Source organism: Buceros rhinoceros, unplaced genomic scaffold (assembly GCF_000710305.1).
Source record: "Buceros rhinoceros silvestris isolate BGI_N320 unplaced genomic scaffold, ASM71030v1 scaffold30686, whole genome shotgun sequence".
Taxonomy (NCBI): Eukaryota; Metazoa; Chordata; class Aves; order Bucerotiformes; family Bucerotidae; genus Buceros; species Buceros rhinoceros.
This window is the reverse complement of record NW_010419822.1, coordinates 21,639-46,187: the sequence shown is the minus strand read 5'-3', so window position 1 is coordinate 46,187 and position 24,549 is coordinate 21,639. Positions and strand designations below refer to the sequence as shown.

Here is a 24,549-nt window from a genome sequence, read left to right as displayed (position 1 = left end):
TTGGAACCCCGCTGCATTCCGGCACAGATACCCCAGGAGAGGGGGAAGGGGGCTCTTCACCATCTGGGGCAACGGGAAAGAAAAGCAAATGGCCAATGTATTTTGTGAGTTGGATCTTACTTATTTTGGCTCTAAAAGTGTCTTGGGGTGTTTGCATGCAGGAGTTCTTGTTGTTGCTGTGACTTCAAACAATTGCAGGTTTTGATCCGGGCTCAGAAGTGCTGGATCATACTAGACATGTGTTTCTTGACTGTCCTTGCTGAAGGCTGAGGGAACTACCGTAGTCCTTTGCACAACTGGAAGTGCTGGCGTCTTGCCCTTTATCGTTAAATTAAATTGCAGAACAAGTAACACAGAAGCCTTTTAGCAAAAAGAGTTGACCTCATAAATTATTTATTAAGGTAGTCTGTGACTATTGTGGAATTTTTGCAAGTATTTTGGTAACTGAAGGGAAATGTGACCTCTACAGCTGGTTTTGCTGTGTTTTGGAACATGAAGTGCTATCTATCGGCAACGGAAAATGCAAGTTCCCTGACATCAATAGCAATCTGATCTTAGCGCAAGGCTTTGTTTCCACATAGATTGCTCTCCTGTGTAAGCTGGGGCTGTTATTGCATCTATAATTTAGTGGTTCTGGCTGAGAGGTGTGATCTCTAACAAAGGATGTGCACACCAGGGTATGTTTGTGATTTCACCTCTCGAAAAACAAACAGTGACTCTTCACTGCTTTTTAATTTCCCCTGATGTTCTTGGTAATTATTAAATACGCTTGTTACAAGGAAAAGTTTCTCCCCGTGGCCAGTCTTTCTGATGTGCCTGATTCTGTACTACCTCTCAATTTATGGCACCATAAGGTGCATTCCCACGGTGGCAGGCCACTATCATAAACAGCTAATTGCAGCTGTACTGTGAGATGGTGAACTAGAGCTGGGAGAGAGAGCACCTTGTCGTTAAGATAAATTGCTAAGATAATAGCGATTGGAAGGTGCAGTGTAAGGACCAAACCACGCTTCACTCAGATATGGAAGAGCTTTATGACATTGCTTACAAATAGCTCCCCAGAGACAGATGCTTTTACACCTTTTTTATAGGTTAGGGAGGAAGAAGAACTAACGATTTTCTCCAATGCACCTGCAGTTAAATGCCAGGGGTAAAAATAGAACTTAGTAACTCTGACTTGATCCAGCACGTCATACTGCAGATGATGCTTCCTCACTACTGATGTTCACATTTCTGAAGTTCTCTTTAAGTCGTTGAAGAGCATGTGCTTAATGCAAGTGCCTATTTAGCACTATTTAGCCATTAAGAGGATTTTATGCTAATCAAAACTCTCCTATCCTGATTTAAGCCCTTGGGGTCTCCCAAGTTTTGGTGATGAGTGTGTGGTGGAGGTATAGGGTAGGATTCAGAAGTTCTGACTTGCAGATCTATGGGTGACCACAAGCAACTGGCAGAACCGTTGTGCTGTCACCTGGTTGTGTAATGCTCCCTCTAACTCATAAGTTTGTCATTGTTTGAACTTGTGTTGCTGCCTTTGCAGGGGAGTACGTAGTGATGCCCTCAAATAATGTAAGGTTTTGCTCAGTAATCTGATAGGGGTTTACTTTCTAAATCCAGTGTCTATCAGCCATCTGAGCTGAAGGGAATCTCAGGAAATACTTTGATTCCCCAGGTATCAAGCGAATTCCTTGTTCTGAGCAGGTGATTTCTACAGAACATTTTCATTAAAACAGCGATGCACTCCTGTGTGTTTTCTCTATTCCTTTTTGAGAGCAGCAACAGCAGTAATCGGGGCACAACACTTTCTGGGGAACAATGACTTTCTCGAGCTGCTCTTTAGATCGTTAGCTGGTCACTAATCCAGAAGGAGTGTCCTGTTCTTTAACTGATGTCTGTTAACGAATGCTTTTGAACTTACCTATCTTCTTCCTTGGGAAAAAAGAGAGTCCTCTCTGTGTCAAAACTGTCCAGCTCCCTAAATGGCTCCGGCTCATTTTTTGAGGTTTTTTCTTCACTGTAAGGAAACAAACTAATTAGTCAAAAGAAGATGGTTAACAGTTGTTCACTACTGAACTGGCATTCACACAGAGCTGCCAGCGTGTCCGTGGACTTGCTCCACTGAGTAGCTCTCAGATCATGTGTAACCCTTAACCTCTGCAAATTCTGTTTATTTGTCAGGAGAGGGGTGAAGTCATCCACATGCTTACAAAAAAGGAGCAGGATGCTCAGTTTCCTCAAATTACGTAGGTTTTCGAGCAGAAATAAAGCCCACAGTCAGCCCTAGAAGACAATACCCCAGTGCTCCGGTCCTGGTTACTCTTAGTAGCAATTAAGAGAGGAAATGCCAGAAGCAATAGGAAACATGGTGTCAACTCTGGCATTTCCAGGGAAAGAAGGCAAAAATGGTCCTCCACAGAACAAATCTGGAAAGGCTTGCTTTGATTATGAATCATAATTTAAACCTTTCCATGAGAACTTTGCCAAAACTGTACATTAAATTACTTGGATTTGTGAATCTGGCAGCTGCTATGACAAGAAGGTCATCGTTAGTGATGCTGGCAGAAGGACAGTCTGCAGTGCCAGACAAGATTTCCTCTTGCTTTTCAAGCACTTTAACAGTTAAGAAACATATTTCATAACAGCATGTCATTCCATCATGCCAGTCCTGATGATTTGTGTAGATTCTCACTATATTGGGAGGTTTTCTTGGAAGTTTCTGTTCTTGGATTCTTAGGACTGCCTAAGCATTCTGGCTGCTTTTTGGGGGTGGGTTTATTATTATTTTGGTTTTGTTTTAAGAAAACCTAATATTCTAGCTACTTCACTGTGACAAAATGCTGAAAACTATGAACTCCAAAGCTTTGCCTGCAAAAGACTAACAGAGTTCTCATAAGACGTTGAATATGAAAAACGTAAGAGATTTCATGTCAGTCCTGTGTTTTTAAGCTTGACTTGCAGATATCAAGGCTTGTGGCTGATAATACTGCTTTATGATGGCTGTTTTTCTAGATAAGAAAAAAGGTTTGAACTAGGCATCTCCATATCTAGAAATAGATGGTGCTACGCCTGAAGATATTCTGCATGTTCCTGGAGCTGACAAAATAAATAGAAATATATATATATATAAACAGAAAAAATTCTGTGCAAGGGAGAAGTGATCTGTGTGGAACCATGACATAGATCATTTAAGTATTGGAACAGGAACTGGCACAGGACACACAAATCACTCAGAACCATAGAATGCTGATTTGGTTAATAGTGGTGCAGTCCTGCTGTTGGCACTCTGGGTGTTTTTATCAGATGAGAAATTTTTATTTTGGCTTAGTTTTCATCCCTTACTTATCTCTTGCACCCAAATACTTGCGTTTGTACCTGAATGCTATTAAATTTGTGTAGATTAGGAAAGGACACCAGAAACCACAGATTAACTTCAGGATCGGTGTGCTTGTAGACATGTCTCCCCACCATATTTTTGTCAGGAAGGCCTGAAAGTCAAGAAAACAAGAGATGGCTTTAACATCATGAAAACATACATGCAGATGAAGTGCACCTATGTTCTGTGGCTCCGAAGGCAGTGAATGCTCTGGAAGCATAAAGAGCAGGCACATCTTCAGAGCAGACAGGTGCTCTGTGTGTTCTGCAGATGCTGGTGAGTATGCTAGTAGCTCTGAAGAGGACAGCGGAACGAGCAGCAGCTGGAATTAAGTGACATCCGTGGTGCTAAAAAAGAGCAAGTCAGGCACTGGGAGCTAAATGCACCATTACTCTTCATTTAGTTTTGTGTATCTGGAGAGAAGTCAGGTTGAGGGCAAAGCTGGAGAGTAATTTGATTTAACTTTTATCGGTGAGCCCTTCAGTCTGAACAAGGAGTTACCTCACTTCTTGGAGCAGCTTCATTGTGCCTCAGGCAGATTTAAAATGCTTTCCTGATGCTTCTCTATGAGCAAGTAAAGAGAAAAAAGCACAGGGTGGAAAAAGGGCTAAACGCACTCCTTGGGGCACCGGTCTGTGGCCCAGCTGGATGGGAGGGAGGGGAAAGGGGCACTGTGCCGCTGTAACAAGGGAGCGGTATGATGTCCTCTTCGTGTGGCACTAGGGAGAGGGCAGAGTCCCCTTGCTGACCAAAGTCTCTTAGGGGAATACATTGCATGGGGATTGTTGGTTGCTGTGCTATCCTCTTCTGAGTCCAGCATCATGCTTTAAAGGCCCTGGGGGTGGAGGTGGTGAGGAAAGGGTCTGTTAAACTTACCTGGACACCATCATGTGCAAAGAAAGACTTTGCATCCGCTTCTGTCGCCAGCTGAAGGCAGGTGGTTTTGCTCCAGTACTGACTTTTCCTCACTAGCAGAGCAAATGCTCTCTCCTCACTGTTGTGGTAGCATTCATGAAACAGTTCTGCCAGATGAAGGAAACATGGACAAAGAGATCTTGTAATTTAAAAGAAAATATTTTAAAAACTGAATGTAAGGCAAGAGAGTGATGTGTGTGGGGTAGAGCGCGGTGGCAGCAAAACCTGAGCGCTGCCAGGTGCTCCTTGCTGCACCAGAGACTTCTGCAAGGCTGAAGAAATTGAAAAGAGCCTGAGAGGAGGAAGAGGAGGGAGGAGAGAGAGAGAGGAATGATGCTGGACACAAGAATAACTTGCTATGGCTTTATGCATGTGCATACATGTGTTGGGGCACAGGACAGATGAAATAGATTTGCCTCAGTGAAAAAAAAATCACTGTAATTTTGAAATTCCCACTGTTTGTGGGAAGATGTGAAGTAAATCTCCAAGTCCCTCCCTCTCACCTCTGTCTGCATGCTCCCTTCTCAGCCTGGGGCCTCTAACAGGTGAGGGTTATTGTTTTGTTTTCTTTTCCCTTGTTGTTTGATCTGAGGATAAACTTGTCTCTCTTGAGACAGCATTAGAAACTTCTAGGACACACGTCAGCATTTGTTACAGTCCCTCATCTGTAGCTGCCTCCATGTCAAGCAAATATCAAGTAAAACTGTCTCCCTTGAGTGATCCTCTTAGAACAGACTAAGCAAAAGGAGCAGCTCAGCTGTGGCTTGTAGCCAACAAATCCTCATTTTTAAGACACAGCTATTTGACATAAAATAATATTAGACTTGGTACAGTGTTGTGGTGTGGTTCTGTTTTGAGAGAAGCTGGCTCTGGAGCTCAGAAACCAGGATAAACAGTCCAAAAAGTCCAGGTTTTCTCCTTAGACAGGATCTGTGGCTGTTCATCCTGCTGATTCATGCGAGTATCTCGGCACCGCTCCTAGGGCAGCCTACACCTTGTGTTACACACTGAGGGCGGGGGAAAGCATCAAGCTCACTGAAAATAAGCTGATACACAGACTTCTTTTGCAGCTGCTGTGGGATTTATCATTCTTAAAGAACATTCGCTCTCCTTAATATCAACAGTGTTATCTGCGCCAGAAGTTAAAAGTGCAGATCTGATTTAATACTTCCCAAGGCCAAGGAGCAGACCTCTGAGTATTGGATTAGGCGCTGTAATTCCATGGCTAAATTACTTGAGCCCTGTGATTACATGGGAACCTGACTTCTATGTTTTATAAACCATAACAGCCCTGTGAGAAGCGGGGAAAATGTGATCTGAGTATAAATAACGTAGTGATGCCTGCAGGAGCCCTCGGGGGCTCCGTGTACTAGCTCTAAGGGCAGACCTAGCACCTCTGCCTGTCCGTGCTGGACTTCCAACCCCTGTGTCCTCAGCAGTGTGTCTTCAGGTGTGCCTTAGCCTGCGGTCCGATCAGCAGAGCAGCCTGTGTGCAGGCATCTGTTTTTACACCGGGCGAAGGTAGCCGTCGCTGCAGATGCTAGAGGGAGGGCTGCAGCTTTGCGGCGCAGCGAGCCGTCTTCGGGGTGATGTCATCTCCAAGTATTTTTAGCAGCAAAGACAAACCTTAAAACCTGTTGCTCTGGTGGCCCTTACAGAGCAAGCTTGATATTGCAGGGAAGGCAGGCTGCTGTGAGCCTGGGGGCGTTTGGGTTATTCTGTCTTGCCTATCGCTGTAACGCCTGTACTAAGATCAGACATTTAAAATCCCGGCAAGCGGCAGGAGAGTAATTGGTTCCATCCATCCCAGGGGCCAGTCTTGGAACGCTGATTTTTCCAAAGCGATTGGGTTTTCCGTCCTCCTCCTGCGGTGTTTGGATGTTCGGGACTGCCTGGGCTGCAAGGCTGTTACATTATTCATGACAGTTGACCTTTTACAACTGCACCAGTACTTTTTTCACTTGCTTGCCTTCCAATGGCAGTGACTTCTTAAATTTTTGATGCTGTTTTAAAAGGGTGCTGTTACTTACCCACAGCAAGCTGCTCATACTTGGCCTCTTTCATTATATGTGCTACTTCGGTCTCTGTCTCCAGGCGGGACATCTCTTTAAGGATTTTGCAGGCTGCCAGAGCTGAAGCCACACCCTCTTGACCCTGCAGAATTGAAAGGGGTGCTGCTGTTACCAGGCGCTGGCAGGCATTTCTGAACCGGGGAGAGCTCACTGAGGAACATATCTAACACCACCAAAAAGTCATGCTTGTCTCGCCTTTGAAGAATCTTTCCTCAAATACAGACTCGAAAGTCCTAAATGCCGGTTGAAATGACAGTTTTGTTGATATTTCAGAATTGAGAACCACGTCTTGGTAGTTCTTGTGCCTTTTCTGGGTTTGATTGACCTTAGAGGGGTCTGATTTGGGGTAGTAGTCAAAGACTGGAAGGAGAATGATATGGAAATAGAGCAAAACATGTCACAGTGCCAAGATACCTCGAATGTGGCTGTGCTGAGACCCGGCGTAAGGACATATGGGAGAGGAGGGAGCACAGCTGGCGGAGCACAGCAGTGGCACCCAGCAGGGAGACGTGCCTTCTGGGAACAGGGATCCACAAACCCAGAGCCCAGCGAGGCACAGATGTGTCTGCAGGCACACACGCTGCCCGGAGAGCTGCACCGCTCTTTGGCTCTTGCCCGTGCCAGAGGCAGCATCTGGGAGCACAGGGATGGAGCCTGGGATGTCTGGCTCTGCGGGGAGGGAAGCTATGGTACTGCACTCCAGATGCATGAGACAGGGCCTCGGTTGTGGGGGGTTATAAAACAGGAGCCAATTATGCCAGCTTGAAGCTCAGCCTTTGAGAGTATGACACTGTTGTTCCCTTCGCGTACAGCACGTAAGCTAAAGATGCTCGATTGCCCCGTCTTCTCTCTAAACCGAGCTAAAACACAAACAATTGACTGATTGTAGAAGGAACAAAACCCAAGACTGAGCATGGTGGGTCACCACTGGCGAGGAGGAGGAGGGCCAGCTCTGCAGGTTTTCAGGCTGTGCCGATTTACACCGGCTGCTGCTCTGCCCTCCTTCTCCGTCAGGTCCTCTCGTCCTGGCTGGTGTGAGCCGCACGGAGATGAAAGGCCCTATAAATGCCATGTCTCATACTTTACCTGTCATCTGAGCTGCAAGGCTGAGCAAAACCCCTCTCGTATACCCGAAATACGCCAATATTTCACCTGAAGCAGCTGCAGCTCCGAGCTTACCATTGCCCAGAAGTAGTTTGCCATCTTGTGCCGGTTTTGAAGTACTGCCCATACGAACAAATCCCTCCAAGGATTTTCGCTTTTCTGGTTCATATCCAAGGGCCCAGGTAATCCCTTTGTATTCATTTTGTCCTGAAATAAGGTTTGTAGAAGTTAAAACCTGCCTTGCAGTCTCCTTCCACACCAGTGACATGCTCTAAGCTGCTCTTGGCCTTGATAGCCACTTCATATTCTTTTGATTTTCCTTTTCTCTAGGACTGAGAGGTAATTAGTTCATTGTGTCCGGAATCAAAGGACCCTTGTGTCCCCGATACAACTTAATATGTGTGAGAACGTTCTGGATGAAACCGTGGCTCCACTGAAGTCGGTGGTAAAGCTCTCATTGACTTGATGAAGCGCAGGGTTTCACCGCTGTTATGTAATATCACACCAGACAAACCAGTGATTAGCTAAGCTGAGCTTGCCATGAGTGATGCTGCATTCTGCACAACCGCCACAGAGGGCAGAGAAAAGGGAACAAAAGGCGTTTTATTTCAACAGAAATAAATCTCACCAAGGAGCAGCTCAGGACAAGAACAGAGTACATCAACACCCTCTTTTCAAGCTTTCCTTTGAGAAAGCTCTCCCTCAAGCAGGGAGTGTTTTAAGTAGAACACTGCTTATTCCCTTAGCATTTGATAAAGAAACTCTCCAGAGGAAGTATGACAACTTAGGTCAAGCTCTGAGTTTTAAGTAAATCTAAAAACTAAACTGCCGTCATAGCTATTGTGTTCATTAGAAGCAGCTGGAGTGGATTATTGTTTTTAATTAAAGTTTCCGTGAGGATTTTTTTTTAATCACTTAAATTACAGGACTCTGTTCAAATTCTTTTTGGGGGGATGTTGGGGTGGTTCTTCAGTTTGCAGTGAGCTGTTTAATTAACTGAATTGCATTGAAAACCTTGCAGGAGACACGGATAACCTGAAAGTCTCATCAGTCTTTGTAACCGCTAGTTCCTGACTTGAAATAAGATGCACAATTCAGCAGTGATGCTGCTGTCCCAGCGTGATCTGGTGTCTGAACTGGGCCTTAGCTGCTTTAGCCCATTTACTGACAAAACCCACAAAGGTAAACGAGATTTTGGGGCTAAGTTTTTATTTCTGTGAACTTCTTAAGCCTGAAGTCTGCTTAATGACTTCAAAGGTATTGCCCCAAATTGTCTGTCCTTGTGAATGAAGAAATCCTGTCTAGATTCAACCTTGACTTCTCACACTGCTAGTTAATTCGGCAAGGCTTTATCACAGCAAAAGTGAGTGAAGCTCTTGAGTGAGAGGTTTTTTACTGTATTTTTTTAGCTTAAACAGTTTTGAGGTGAAACTAGAACTTAGAAAATATCAAAAGTTTTAGTTTGTCTAACACGGATGTTAACACTTTCTCTATTCCTCTCTGGTTTGAAATCATGGGTCCAAACTTAATTCCAATGCTCTTGCAAGAACTTTGGTAGTTATGAGTTTCAATGTCAAATACACTGATGATGGATCTATCGCACAGTTGTGGACAGTGCACTGTAGACACTCCCCAGTAGTACCCACCACACGTTATCCTTGTCATGTGTTGGCCAGGATGCTTGCCAGAGCCCCTTCAGACAGTCGTTCTCATTCCCTGCTGTGTGTTGTGTCGCTCAATAACAAGACTATAATGATCTGAAGGTAACTATCGTGTACTGCACATTACTGAATAACCAACCCTCCCCTACACTGTATAAATCTGGGCATAGTTTTACATGTAAAGATTACCATTTTCAGACCTGGGATTAAAAACAGCCATTGCCTGCTTGTCTTTCTCCTAGAAAATACCGTCTTTCAAGAATTTCTGCTTAAAGTTCTGTATAGGAAATGCAGACTGCTATTTTTATGTCTCATCACCCCTTAGTAAATGTATGTCTAGCTCTTCATAGTCCCCATATATCTTCCATTGAATCTGTTCTTACACTTGTGAGGCTTAATAAGATCACAAACCATGTGCAAGGTGCTAGAATGAGGAATGGCCTGTGGAAGATGAGCTAGAAGGGTGTGAGATACAGGGGCTCTGCAGGTCCTGAGACAGAGGCCATGTCTTAGCCCTGGTTCAAGCTACAGTAAATCCTTGAGTAAAAGCCATGTGCAGAGGGGGAGAAGGAGGAACCACAAGCTATCTTAGAAACCCCTTTCTTTTCCTTTTTAATTTTGAAGTTGAAAAGATCAAACCATTTTAGCTGTAACAATAACGAGCTGAAAAAAGGAATGAGAAACTGAAGTGACTGCTTCTCTCATCTTCCCTCTCCTTCCCTGCCCCACTCCCAAAGGCTAGACTGAGTTAGTTTTTCACGTTCTGCACTGGAGGGGAACAGGACTATGAAGGAAAGTTGCAACTCACGGATTTCTTCTTGCCTCCATGTCTGAGGTCTTGGTAGAAACCTTTGCATGCATCATGGAGAAAATCCTTGAGGACTCTGGAGACCTCACTGAGAGTGAAGAGTGGGCTGGTCTCCTGCTGTTCCTCATGCTGTTGACCAGTGAGCCCTGCCGAGGTCCGCTTGCTTTCTTCATGTTTCTTCAGTAGAAGCTCATAGAGGAGACACTTCTGAGAAATGGAACAGTAGAGTCTCTGCAGACGACTATACGTCAGGAATTCAGATATGTTGGCCCCATTGTCAATAAATAGTTTGACAAATTCTGGTTTGTCATTGACCAGAGCATCCATCATGACTTCCTCCAGGTCACAGGACTAGATTGACAAAGGGGGAAAAAAAGTTTTGGGGAGTAATTATTAATGGGTGAGGGAAGGGGTACGATTTAACATGAGGACACGCACGTTTTGTCTTCTACCAGGTCAACAGTGGGTGCAAGGAGAAAGAGAGGTAGAACTGTCTTCCTTTCTCTGTGACGAAGTGTCTGTGTAGGCATGAATGTTAAAACATCAGCACAGAGCATGCTAGAGGAGCTGTGGTGATGTTGGGTACCCACCGCACTAGGCATTTCTCTAGCTGCTGGGAGCAGTGACATTCTTCCCACCACCTCCTGGCTCGTGCTGCTTTTGCTCTGCAAGCTCTGGTTTGTTTGTTTTAAAGGCTGTATAGGAGGAGGGGGGAAGATTCTTGCCCTTCCGTCAGGAAGTTTCAGTGTCCTGCACACACTGGGCTATATACTGATTGTCCTCTACGGCAATAAAATCTGGTACCTTCCACTCCACGTCACCGTTGAATATTTCACTTTTAGCAATGTCCACTCTGTTCCAGGCCACTGCCAGCTTCAGTTCATCCAGATATTCCTGAGCCTCCTGACTGTGACTTTTACAGGCTGGCAAAAATAGGAAATGCAAAGAAACTCGATACTTTACACTTGTTAAGTTTAATTTCGTACAGCGCTGGTACTGTGATTAGCAGAACAGGCTCTCCTTCAGCTATCACAGATCTGTGCGTTGTTAAACCAGGAACCCTTCACAGCATTTTTGTTCTTAAATATTAATATTAAAAAGTATTTTTTTTTCTGGCCGAATTCTCTAATAAAACATTGTTTAACTGTCTGTAGGATTTTAAGAGGGACCCTGGCCCACAGGAAGGGGGAGAGCTCTGGCTGTCGTTTTAGTCTTGCTTCAATTAGCATATGAGAAATAGCTAAATCTGGGCTAACATGAACAATTAAGTTATCACAAACTGGAATGGCTGGCAAAGCAAGCCGTGTCACCTTTCAGAAGCTACAGTGAAGATTTCTTATAGGAGAAATAGATTGTTTCTGAACTAAAGCAGTTCAGATCTACTTGCATTTTTTGAAGTATTGTGGGGTTTTTTAAATGGCTTGTAATTGGAATAACTGCTCCAGTATATTTCAGTTCTTCTATAACCTCTCTCTACTACGAAGAGAAGCAGGAAGTGAAATAAAGGAGTGATTAGAATAGCACTATATAATACCTTGAGATTAAAAAGCAAACAGCAAGAGCTATGGGAATGGCCACTGTTAATTCGTCAATAAGAAAACTGGAAGAAGTCTGCATCAGAAGTGAAGTCTGACCCAACAGCCAACTGAACTTGCTCTGGACAGGAATGAAATACATTTATGGCATAGTAAAAGTCAAATAAGATTAGTATTACACTGCGCTGTGTTTATTATTCTTACCTTTCACTAAGGCTTTTAAAATGACTGTGTCTAGTTCTTCTGAACTATCTTGCTCGAAGTTGTGCACGGTTAGAAGATGTTGATGGGAAATAATGTTCTGAATCTGTTGGGAATTAAACAAAAGCCATTTTATGCATTGTTATAGTGCTCTGTGCTAATGCCTAGGAGCCCAGAGCATCACCCGTAGAGTATTGCCCCAGAACTTACATTCTTTTGGTAAAGCTGAGGCAAGAAGACAAATGTTGTTCATTTCCCGTACGTAAACAAGTCCTAACGCAACAGGTACTGACTCCTAGGTAATCGCCTAGCAGGACAGGAGGAGCAGAACTTGGGCATCCCAAGGACCAGAGCAGTGCTTTAATTAAAAGATCCTTCCTTAACTGGCAACCTTATTTGACTCATCGCTATGCTGTGGCCAGCGTACCACTACTTCTGTTTTACCTCTTCCTGCTTTGACATTTAAGTTTTGCTCTGAGTTGTTTATTTAAATGTACAGTCTCTAAACCTTCTTTGAGTAAAAGTCATCAAACATTGACATTACAGTACTCCTTCCTTCTGCTACTCTATTGAGTTTCCTTTCTCTCGGTGCAGCTCCACCGAGACTTTGTGGGCATCTGGCAATATTGCTTCTAGATACCCTTCCATCCTCTTCTGTTAGCAGTCTGGCAAAGTTCCCTCTAATTGAATGAATAGGTGGAACTTTTAGAGCTCAGGATTATGGCAGGGACTGCAAAGAATAAGTGGTGGATCAGGTCGAGTGGACTTAGTTTGTCTCAGAGGCACACAGTGCTCCTCAGCCTTCACACAAAGACAGTCTCCAAGTGGTTTTTTGTTTCTTAAACACTTAAGCATAGTGGTTTAAGTCCAGCAAGTGTGTCTCAAGACAAGGAGTGTGGAAAATTGTGAATCTCTTTTGTCTTTGTTTTTTAAGAACACACATAACTGACAATAGATGGGGTGATTTCTAAACACCCTTGATTCTCTTCAATTTATTTGTGCTCATCCATAGTTAGGTTTCCATTTAACAGCTGTTGGTCATGAATTAGGGCTCTTCTGTCACAGCTGCACAAGCTCCACAGCTGTGGTTATAAATAATGCTTCATGTCTTCTAGAAGGGCCGTGGGGTTCCTGGGCGCTGGCTGTTACTTGAGGAAATAATTAAGGCAAGACAGAGCCCTAAGTGTTCAGCTGATTCACTAGGACAAAGAGGTTGTTATGATCAGCTGAGCACTTGATTTTAATGTTAGAGAGGTGATCTATGTCTCTAGTGTCAGAGCACTGGAATACCCAAAACTCCTGGGTAGCTTCTTGTCAAACCTGTACCTAATGGATTTCTGAAGTGGCAGGAGAGAGCCTCTGAGCATGATACACGTAATAATCAAACCCAAGTGCTCACTGTTGCTGTCCATTGGAGAATGTCCTTCCACAAGAAGCTTTCTGCAGGGAATTTCTCCTTAAGTTGCTTTTCAACAGCTTCTGGTGTGACAAGCTGTGGGTCGTTCATGAATGTAGCCAAGATGTCAGCTGTACCTCCAGACCCTGATAAGATAAGCCAGGGAGCAGAATTTTCCAAACTGCTGTGAATTCTCTGTGGTTTAAAAAGTACAGTTTTAGAATTCATATATGGAAAGAAAATGTTATTCAAAAGAAGTTTTTCTTGCAAACTAGGGATTAATGTGTACCTAAACCAGATCCACTGTGGAGTCACTCCAGACTTCTCTGAGCTAGTAGGATTTTCCTGATTCTGTATCAGGTCATCCAGGCTCCTGACTATATTTCTTTTTGGGGCACATCTGCTGAGTAGCTAAGCAACCTGATTTGGACAATCAAGGCACAAAACTTCTTTGTCTGTGGTTATTTCCCTCCTCCCCCCACCCCCATGTTTCAGCACAGTCAAGTGCAAGAGCAGCACTATACAGATATTCCAAAATTCTCAACAGGCTCTTCTGGCTGCTAAACCCAGTGATACGTTCTGAAAATCAGGAATATGCCTGTGGGAATACAACAGCGGGCCACAGGAAAAAATACTGAGGCACAGCAGCCATGTGGATTAAAGGCTGGTAATTCTGTGACTTGTGCAATTAGAATGAGTCAGGCAGGTTGTGGAGAGAGGGAAGCTGGGGCCATGGCATCATAACTGACAAACTATTTCTTGCTCTGGAGACATGCAAGAAGCTAATGAGACCCTAATAATCTAACGACTGATTTACTTGTTCTGTAGGATTGGGGTTTTTTTTTCTTTTAATAACTATTGTGTTCCTTGGTGTGTATTATCTCAGTTATATTTAAGAATCGATACTCTAAGAGCACCATCAGTTATCCATTCCCAGCACGTGTAAATTTTGGGCGGCTCCAGCCATCACCCTTGGTCTGCAAGTCACTTTGTTCTCTAAAACTTTGCAAAGAGAATTTATAGCTTGTGATATGTGATTTTTCAGCTCCTGGGATATGGAAAACGCTGCTATGTTTAGCTTCTAGAAGGGAAGCTCAAGAGGGGACTTAATCTGAGTTTAAACAGCGAGATTTCCAATGCCAGTGTGTGCTTTAGTCTGGATGACAAAGATATGACAAGATACAGAAACCGGAAACTGAAACAGGTCCCCAGAAATGAGTCGTTATTCTAAAAGGGGTTACCAGCCTGTGTGGCAGTCTCTTCACTTGGCAACTTTAAATTATGGCTAAGTGTCTCTCTAAAGGCACTGCAGTGTATTCCTTTTCATCTGAGAGTCTTATAAAAAAAGTGCCACGTGGACATGCAGGCTGCTACAAAGGAGCAAAATAAAATACCAGCAAAAATAAAATAGAAAGCAAAGAATATCTGTTAATTAACAGGTTCTCTGAGTTGCAGAACCGCTCAGGGAAAAAATCAAAACCGACCCTTTGCTGAAGAATATATGGGACTGTTGGCAGACAGTTCTCCAGTCTTCTATCCTCTGATGTATTTTTGCTCAGTGGAACTAGAACAGTTTTTAAGTGATGAAACTAGCAAAGCTGGCCTTGTGCTTCCTCGGAGCTCTGTGACGGAGACAGTTGCCTGGCTCTTGCCAGACAGCACTGAATGATTGATCTCTTCTTGTATATGATCTCGAGTAACAGCACAGTATTCTCTTTTGCTAGATCTGGAGCTGGTTTCTGTGGGTTTGTTTTGGTTGTGGATCCCCTTTTCCCACTGTACCAGCTCGCAAGGGATGCTTAATGATCTTCTGGTGCCCATTCAAAAGGAAATACTTCTCCCAAACGGATATTGGCAAATTTAATATTAACCAAATTCAGCTCTTAATTGTGTACAGAAAAGAATTTTGACTTTACATAAGTGCCAATACGTGTCTGTCATCCAGCCAAATTTTCCTTTAATTACTCGCCACCAGTTAATTTATTTTTCTAAAGCTGCAAACAGCTTCTTACCTCAAGTGCGCCTGGTCCCCCATTCACCAGTAAGCAAAGCACCGGGATCTCAATGCTGCCTGTTCCTGTGAAATAGATGGGTTAGTTTTTTAAAAGTTCTCCAATCTGAGAACTGGCCTTGCCTTTGATAAGGCCACCAGTATCACTGTCATACCGGTATTACTCAAGTTCACATGCCTATAGAGTCTACTTACCACCATACCCAGTACGCTGCTCTGAAATGTGCTTTTCCAAGGTGAGGCGTAGCTTAGTGGTTCCATCTGGCTCTTCTGGTGTTGTGTGATCCACCAAAATAAAATGGGAATGGTTGTGCTCCAGGGAGTACAGCGGGCCTTGGATGTTATCATCTGATTGGTAGTGTACAAGGCTTTCATTCTAGAGAGAGGAGGAGAGGTGTTAGTGTTCTCTGCAAAACACAGTCCATGTTTTTCTGTGCTTCATTTTTGTGTTGACTGCACCATGACATAGCACACCACCCCGAGACACTTGACTGGCCTCTTTGAAAAGGGTAGGGAAGGCGAATGTGCTCCTTCTGAAAGGTGCCAACTTTGACAGGACTGGAAGCTGAAGTCTCCCTCTTGGGCTCTGCAAAATGTTGTGACAGCAGTCATCATCTCCAGAACACAGGTATTCATTCAGAGGGTCTGGAAAAGTTTGTTGGACAAACAAAGAAGGGGCTGTGAGGCTGATAATTGTGGATGGAGCTCTAATATCTCAGAGGGCTAAAGTCTCAGCCGCTATAAACAGGGGCAAATTCATGTCAGTCGTGTTTTGTCTGTCTTTAGCCCAGCAGATAAGTTACTCCGCTGTGTGTCCCTATCAACTGAAACGCAGCTTTATTTAATTGCCAGGGTTACATGAGGTCTAATGGTTACTCCCAGTTTGGATATTGCATTCCAAAAGAGTGATGGGCAGACTTTAGAAAGTGCAGTATTATCTTTTATTTTGGGTGAGGGGTGTTATATTTTGAAAATATTTATTAATGAATTTTTGCATAAAATCACTGGGTAAAACAGAACCCCTGATACAGTCTTTTTTCCAGGGATTGCACTACACGTTGTCTTCCATACACACACTTTTTCCAAGCTCCCATTACTGCCTTCATAAATCTCTCTTTCCCCCTGTGCCCATCCACTCTGATCCATCGTGCCAGGCTGGAAATACCTGCTGCTTCTTTCTCATCTTCACAATCACTGTCCTGCTGCAACTCAGCCAGATTAAAGCAATTGTTTAAAATCTGCATTTCTTTCTGTCATACCTCCTTCCCAATTCCTGCAGCCTTTTTGCTGACGAACAAAGCACTCAGACTCTCAGCTTAGCTGTGCCTGTGAATTGCATTTTCCTCCCACTAATTTTGTGGACACAGGGAGGTGTTAAAGCCTTCCTAGGCAGAGCCCCATAACTACACAAGTAACCTGGCTGCCGTTAAGGCTGAGTCCTGGGGGAATTCCACCCCAGGGGTCATCCAGGTTCTTTTCCACAGCCAAGGCTCAGGCTGGTCCTGGAGAGGCAGTGAAGGTATCGCCGGGAGCTCATGGCAGCACTGGAGTGGAGACTTCAGGTAACCCAGAGGACAGGCTCCTTCGCACTGCAGGTAGAGGAGCTGAGCATGACTCTAAGTGACTTTCTGAAATGAAGCTGCATACAAACTGGAGAGGAGAGATCAAAAGCAGGGTGAAAAGGGCTGTAATCAGGCACGTTCCTATGTCTTCTCTCCCTGTCAGCAGCTCTGGGAAGAGTAGGAACGTCAGAGGCTGTTCCAGGAGAAAAAAGCAGTAAACTTGTGTTTCCTTTACAAACAGCAAGTGCCACAAATGTATTTTACCTCCTCCTCTCTCTCTCACTTGTTGGACAAAGCTTCTGGATGCAATTCATCTCCCTTCAGCTGTTGTTTTGACAGTGGGCGTGCCCGTATTCTGCTGCCATGTAACCCTGACTGCTCACCAAGGATCTGGCCATAGATGAGGACCCAGAGCCACAACAACTGATTGAAAAAAGGCCCACGGGGATTTTCCTATTTAGTCTCTGGAAAATGTGGAAGTGATCTTTCAGTGATGTTCAAAGGAGGTGGGAGGGATCCGCTGATTTCAGAGCTTGTTTTTCTCCTCACTGTTTAGCTGTTTTATACAAGCGGTTTGTGTTAGTGCCAAGTATAAAGAGAACTGGGTTTAGACCAACATCCCTGTCTGTAGTTCCTTTGTCTTAAAGTTACTGACCGAAATCCAGAATGCCTTTGGGTGGAAGAAGTGCCAGAAGTCACAGGGTGAGGAATGCTCTACACAAAATACTCCTTGACAAAGAATTTGGGCTTTAGTTAAGCCGGGGGGGAAATCTAACGCAATAGAGAGACTAGCGCGCTTGTGCTGTAGCTGCTGGTTGGGAAAGATCCAGGCGCATTTTGATCACGTAGGCTGGGAGGGAGGTGAAATAGGTAGCTTGCATTTGCCAGAGCAACTTTCCTGAACGAAACACAAATGCAATGAAATGAGTTCTTTCCTCTGAGGTCCTTTTGGACCAGTTCAGCCACACAAATAGGTAGAAGTCTTCCAAACCAAATAGGTTAAAGTCTTCCAGCTGAAGAGTCCTGACTGGAAGAGCACACAGAGCTGTCCTCGGCACAAAGGCTGGAAAAAGGGGAACCCCATGACAGTGAATTGCCAGCTGCTAGCTGGTGCTTGCTAGCCTAGCTGAGAGAAGAACGAGGTGCCAGTTCGGAGGCTGTGTTGTTGTCATTTGTTTCTTAGCCTCTGCAGAGAAGTAAAATAGCACAGAGGAACTGTTGTTTGCTGTTGTTACACACCTACTTTATTGTTATAATATCTGCTTAGGACAGGCTGTATATCCAGTGACACCGTCATGACATACTTTTTTTTCCCCCTCCATCTCCAGGTCAGTTCAGCATCAAGTCTCGACACTTTCAGCAACTGTTTTGTTGGGTGAGGTTTTTTATTTGTTTATTTTCTGTTTGTTTTCCAAGAACTTTGGCTTGTCCTGAAGTTCCTAGAGCTCCCAAAAACTAGACTCCCAAAAATCCTGCATGGCCAGCACTTCTGGCTCGGTGTGCTGAGCAAGTTTTTGCATGTTGGGCACCAATTCAGTGGCTACTTAAGAAAACTTGGACTTGGAATATTTTTTGGCTTTGTATTCTGTACGAGAAAATATATGTTTGACTGTATTGATGAAATAGCTTGGAGTAAGTGCTTCTGTAGTAAGTGGACAGGGGAAAAAAGCATTAAAGGGACCTCGTGATGTGTTTTTCCCTCGCTCTTATCATTTAGCGAATGTCTAATGCTGTCACCTGCTGGTTGCCTGCAGAATTTCTGCCAAGGACACGAGTGTGGGGCGCAGGATCAAGTCTTGCTCTTTATCTCTGTTTTTCCCCAAAACACACTTTAAACCTCACTTTTTAAGTTAGATCAATGTTTTCTGCCCACTGCTTCCCAAGTTTGTAAAGGAGCAGCTTACTTCCGAACAATCCTGTCCCATGAGTAGAAGCAGCAAAAAATACCTTTGTGTTGTCCAGAATTTCCCTGTGCTGGATTTTTCTGAGTGAAGATATTCCTATGGCAGTCACTCTTACTTTGGATGAGGTACTCGCCAGTGCATGATCTCGGACTGCTTGCATCATGTGTCTTGTTATTCCTACACGTAAAGCACTGGCAAAAATCCAGGCACCTGGAATTATTTTTTAAAAGTAGTTAGATAATTCCTTTAAAACTGAACATGTTTGTGTCAAGTAATGTTACTTGCAGGACTGGATTTAAGGGTTTTCTCAAGACAGAGAAACTGTAGTCAGGTCTTGATGGACCGTGACTTTTAGAATTAAAACGCATACAAAGTATGTAAGACTTTAACAAGGAAAACAAGCAGAAATTATATGCCCAAGCAAACGTGCTTCACATTTCATGTGAGGCAACGTTGCCATCTTTATTCTGATGTCAACATGCCCATCGAGAATGCTGTGTCCAGTCTAGAGTCACTGTCCGAATGCGAGCAGAAACATCGCTATACTGAGCAGGTCTCGTTGCACGAGGAAGAGCAAAGGGAGGGGGTGGAGGAAGTCACTGGCTTGAACAGAGGATGAACAGTCCCTTGCAATCACCTGGTAGCAGAGCTTGGGCATAGCCTGCCTAGTCTGGTGTTCTCTTGTTCTTGTGTGTGCTGGTGGTGTTATGGTGACAAAGAACTGGGGAACCGCGGGTAAACAGCTAACCAGCCTTTTTGAAATCTGTAACATAGAGGAGCTGGGGGTCTTGATGCTGCCCAGAGTATAGAAAGGAGCTGGAGATAGAGAATATCTGTGTGGTGCAAAAGCACCAAGAAGAGCTCTGTGCTGGGCTGTGTCATTACAAAAAACAAGCTCTTCCAGTCTTGTCTGGAGCAGTGACTCTAAACTAGGAGCTGGCTGTGAAATGCTTACAGACACTGTCACTTCATTTGGCAGGTATTTCCATAAAGCTAAGGTGAGAAAAAATCATCCTAAAGGAAAGCCACTTCCATGCATGTTCCCAGGTGCTGATTGGTTTGGGTTTGTTCTTAAATGCTCTTCACTTCTCTTGTCGTTCATGTGAACAGCCAGAGAGCTGACGTGCTCTGTTAGACAGTATCAAGGATTTTGCTTATACTTGAGTCCAATCATGGGCTGTTTCACTAACCAAGTCTGTTCAACTTTTAGATTTGAAGAAAACAAATAAAAAATAAAAACTGTTGTAACAGGATTTTGGCTGTAAAGAATTCTTTACCCATATTCACTCTCGTTGAAGACAAAGTGCTCTGCTCTCCTAAGACTTACTGTGCTATAGCACCGAAGAGGGACAATGTATGTGCTCCCATCTTGTTCTAGTGTCATCTCTGAGGGAATAACACCAAGTAATTTTACACTTCGGGAATGGTTGCCTGGAGTAGTTTGGTTTGAAATAACTTCTGCTATTTCTAATACACGTAACTTTCATTTTCAAAGCTATTTGAATACTGGTTATAACTTGCATTCAGCAAAGCCTTGAACTTCCAAAAACAATCACATGAGCAGGCCCATTGAGATTAAAAGGTCACTGGATGCTAGGTGTGAGAGTCCAGCAAGAATATAAATCCTTCCTTTAAAGCTGAAAGCACTAACCTGTGCTTTGACCTGCCTTTATAAGTCCTTTTTTCAAGGTGTCCCGTAGCCAAGGCTTCATCTGGAAATTTTCTTCTTCCCCCACTAAAGAGACAACCAAATTGGGGGCAGGCAGCTTCCATTTGTTGAGCATAACTTCGAATATGATCCCAGGATGAATGGTACTCGGGACCTTAATAAACTTCAAACAAAACAAGAAAACACTGAATAACAATGGGACAGTCGGATACAGTAGAGAGATTGTTCACGATGAATGGAGAGGGAAATTCATCGTTAACTCGATTATTCAAGAAAAAATTATTTGAGCAAGAGCTGATGGAGAACTAAATACTAGGATGAATTTAGCAGGCTCCTGTAGAACTGTCACCTCACATGGTCAGTTCCATGGGTTAATTCTGTGTTGCAGGCTGACACACGGCTCTCTCTGTTGACACTACTATTCCTCTTCAACTGCCTTCAGTTCCCTGGCAGCCAATTTCTGAGGCGTTTCTTGTTTCTGCACTAGCTGAAATATTTGCCTGGTTTCATGTCTGTTTTTCAAGGACGTGTTACATAAATCTATTACTTCTCCTGTTCCATATGTATTTTGGCTTTGTGCTTAGGACTTCACAATGAAACAAAATCTTACAGCAGATTTCTGATCCCAGGGATCCTTCTGCTCTAGCACTGATGAATGCAAGGGACTAGAGAGGGTCTGTCCAGGTACCTCCTTCTCTGTGTGTTAGCAGAACAGATAGCGAGAACTTTGAGCCATTTCAAGACTCTCCTTAAAAGTATGTTTAAAAAGTTGAAATACTAAGTGATTAATTTTTTGTGTAAAGACATTAAACAGGGAAACAATGCAAAATAAAGTAAGCTGGGCATATGATTGTGGGGGTTTTGATTTCTTTAAAAGAAAGCGTGATGAGCTGTACTTGTAGCATGTTAGAGCAAGTCAAGTGATTGATCTCTGCGTATCAATAGGTCTTATTTTAAATCACATTAATGTGCAGGAAGGTATGGTCGTGCTTTGGGTACAATGTGGTGCCTCACACTGGCACATTGACTCTCACTATTACAGTCCCAACCTTAAATGCTAAGAAGTAACAGCTGAACAGCAGCAATACTGGGTTAAAGGGTTAAAAGCTCTCTGGGCTTTACCTTCCCCCGTTTCTTCCCAGCAGCAGTGAAGTCTATTTCTCCTGTGCAGTATGGTACTTCTCTTTTGAAAGCTTCTTCTTTGTCACTGCCGTAGAGCTTGGTTTCCATTTCCTCCATTGATTTTGTAAGGTGATCACCAGTAGACCAAGGTGTTCACTGAGATGACAGGAAAACTGGAAAATAAGCTGGAGAGGCCATAAAATCCATTAATTTACATCTAGCTGAGGTTTTATTGAAATATTTTAATTCTTTTATGTTTATAAAGTTCAGCTAAAATGCGAGGCGTTTGTACCAAACGGTGGACGTTACATACAGGAGGACGCACAGTCAGCGCCAAAGCTGTATGTAACTTGAGTTCTAAAAGGAAGTAAGGAGTAAGACTCTCGACTCTCATTTAGCAGGCAAAAAGCTGAGTTGCAAGGTGCAAGACCATGCAATCTGTCCAAAGTCATGTGGGGTATCTCCTAGCCCAAAGGTGACCCTAATTCTACAAGAGAGGAAAAGAAGCCTCAGCCACAAACGATTGCAAGCAAAAGTTGAGCTGTTCAGTGAGTCTCTGAGGCACGGTTTCCTGATGTTGTTATGCATCATGGAGCTATGACTTACCCAACGTGAACACTAAATAACACTAAATAAGTGATGGCATTGCACTCATCTGAAGATACTTCAGGAGAGGTTTGCTCTCTGTCTGCTGTAGGAATAGGCTATTTGTTCATAAACCAAAGTATTCAGGGCCAGGCTGTCCTCACCAAGAACACCCGGTTCTAAAAGGCGGGTGGTTTTTTCTATATGTGGCTCCAGGAATGATGTTGTGTAATCTGTCCTAGAGCAAAGGTCACATAACAAGAGTTGTTCTTCTGCGTTACATGAGACACTGAAAAGATCTCCTTACTTCTCCTACGTTCCAGTTGGACTGAACTGATATAATTACGATTTGAAAAAAAGAGATTTCAACTTGTATGCCTTATTTTTTCTTTTCAAAACAAAAGCAATGCAATAGCTCTCTCCCCTCTGCCTTCATTTGCATAGTCAAGTACGTATTCAGTCCTTCAGCAAACCCTTGTGATAGTAAGCCAGCAATGATGATCAACCCTGCATTAATCTTTATTGCCTGGTCCAAGAGGCTTCAAAGCATGGACTCGCAAGCGGGTCAGCCTCGCCGGTCCCCCGCGGGTCTGTGAGGATGCTCCGGTAGGGGGAGCAAGCCCTCCAGCTGCTCCCCGGCGCTGGGAAGACTCTTGAGAGCCTGTGTCCCGGCTGCCTCACCACTGCTGCCCCTGCATTTTCTTCTCTTCCTTCATGTTCTCTGGGAAAACGTTGTTTGGAATTGCCACCTTCTTTGATCTGCCTCTGAAAGGTGGTTTTGGACCCTCTCACGATTTCTTTCCCCTACAGCTATTCCAAACCTCTTACCCAGTCCCCAAACTTCTGTCAGAGATCACTGCTTTAAAGATGCTCTTCCCACTCTTCTCCCTGCCTGCATGCTAATCGTTTCTGGAGAGAACTAAGCGCTTATTCTGGACACTCAGATATCAGACTAGTCCAGTTAGGAGTTTTACCTAAAAGAACTTCTTTTCGATCATCAGTAATGGGAGTCACAGCAAAGCCCACCTTTTTGCCTGAGTCCGCTTTTCCACTGGAGATGCAGCTTGATTTCTTAAGAGCACAGAAGACAATGTTCTGGTGAAAAAATAGTTAATATGAGTCAAAATAACACATTTTTACTATTCTAAAGTACAGAAATAACTTCCTGGAACTTGCTGACGGAACAAAGGATTTTGTTAGGAAAAGGTATTCAGGACTGAATTTCCAGGGTACACTTAGTTCCCATTCATCACTGTCCTCGGCAGGACACATTTATTTATATCTACACTGCACACAAGCAATGAACTTGGAATAGAGAGCAATTTACAGAGTAATCTGATGGCTAATTTGGCCTCAGATAGGCCCCAAGTCGTTAATTTTAAGTCTAGTTCTAGACCCTAGCTTGCGAAATTTGATCATGTGATTACTGTGATTTCTCTCTTGGAATAAAGACACTGCTGAGGTTTATAAGGAATATTCCTGCACTTAGATAATTATTTTTCCAGAAATAACATGTTATTTGATTTTTAACTTAGGAATTCTGGTTCGCAGTGGTAGTGAACAACAGTGAAGGAGACAAATGCAGGTAAAATGCAGAAACAGAAGCTTTGTTCGCAAGCTTTTGTAAGAGCAGGAAGTGAGGAAGGCAGCTGGGAGCTGGCACTGCACAGGACACTACTTTTATCCTTTTTTTTTCTTCTTTTTTTTAAACCAAGCATTCTCTGAACCATGACATTAGAGTCTGAGAGCCTGTTTTGGAGAAGAATTACTTCATCTTTCCATCCTGTACTTGTACCCCTTCTTTAGCATCCCTGCCAGCTGCTGTCTGTGAGGGGATAGAGATCTCCGGCAGCTGTCCTGGTGCTCAGATTCCAAGCCAGGAAGTCTTCCAGCACTGGGAGCAGACAAGTGGTACTGACAGACTGGCAAAACAAGTCCAAAAATCATGCAGGATTCTGAACGGTGGCTGCGCAAGAACGTAGCGTAGCCCTATACGGAGCTGAGAATCTACACTAGATGAGCTCCTGGACTGATTCGGAGTGGTATTTCCTACATTTCTGCATGCAGGAGCTGTCACAGACGAAGCCAATGAGCAATGCCAAGTAGCTGGTGCTTTTTTATTTGTATTTAGTGAGATTTGACACTTTGTCAGTTTTTCTTACTCTATCTTCTACCTTTTGGTTGACTTCCAAGGCGTAAATACTGTGACTTCCAGTAGGATTGCAGCAACATACAGGCACACGTGTTCCACGTCAGTGCCATGTTCCACCCAGTGATGCTAACGGAGCCAGGAAATGTCACTTTGGTATTTAATGGGGTGGGGAAGGAGTTTAAATAGGTACTATGCAAGTGGGAAAAAACAAACCCCGGAGTTCCTTATATGATAAATGTTGCAAAATCTCCAGAAAAAACCTGCTGCATAAGATGTGCAGATGTGGTCCCTAAGCACAAAGGCCGAGCACATGAAGTGTTTCCTTACCTTCCTCTATGGCTGTCTCGGCTACTGCAGTGTAACCCCTCGCCGTTATGGGCAGGATCACAAAATCACATGGATTTGTTAATAACACACATCGCCTTATCACCGCTTTGCCCTGCCGTGGAGCTCCGCTACGTACTGAGCTGCCAGCACAC

The 24,549-nt window shown here is 43.8% G+C and overlaps 1 protein-coding gene across 1 annotated transcript in view; it reads right to left on the bottom strand.

The window, feature by feature from the left end:
• The window catches only part of TRPM5 (transient receptor potential cation channel, subfamily M, member 5), a 33,103-nt gene extending 11,653 nt beyond the window's left edge, over positions 1-21,450 (bottom strand). Inside the window, exons 1-14 of the mRNA XM_010139089.1 lie at positions 21,334-21,450; positions 20,194-20,374; positions 18,586-18,752; positions 15,272-15,452; positions 15,078-15,142; positions 13,069-13,260; positions 11,673-11,775; positions 10,738-10,856; positions 9,934-10,284; positions 7,540-7,671; positions 6,319-6,442; positions 4,250-4,395; positions 3,373-3,485; positions 1,919-2,014 (exon numbers count right to left, since the gene is read on the bottom strand). Of these exons, the coding sequence (XP_010137391.1) occupies positions 1,919-2,014; positions 3,373-3,485; positions 4,250-4,395; positions 6,319-6,442; positions 7,540-7,671; positions 9,934-10,284; positions 10,738-10,856; positions 11,673-11,775; positions 13,069-13,260; positions 15,078-15,142; positions 15,272-15,452; positions 18,586-18,752; positions 20,194-20,374; positions 21,334-21,450 (2,087 nt within the window). The remainder of the gene's footprint in view (positions 1-1,918; positions 2,015-3,372; positions 3,486-4,249; positions 4,396-6,318; positions 6,443-7,539; positions 7,672-9,933; positions 10,285-10,737; positions 10,857-11,672; positions 11,776-13,068; positions 13,261-15,077; positions 15,143-15,271; positions 15,453-18,585; positions 18,753-20,193; positions 20,375-21,333) is intronic.
• Between the last annotated feature and the right edge of the window lie 3,099 nt (positions 21,451-24,549).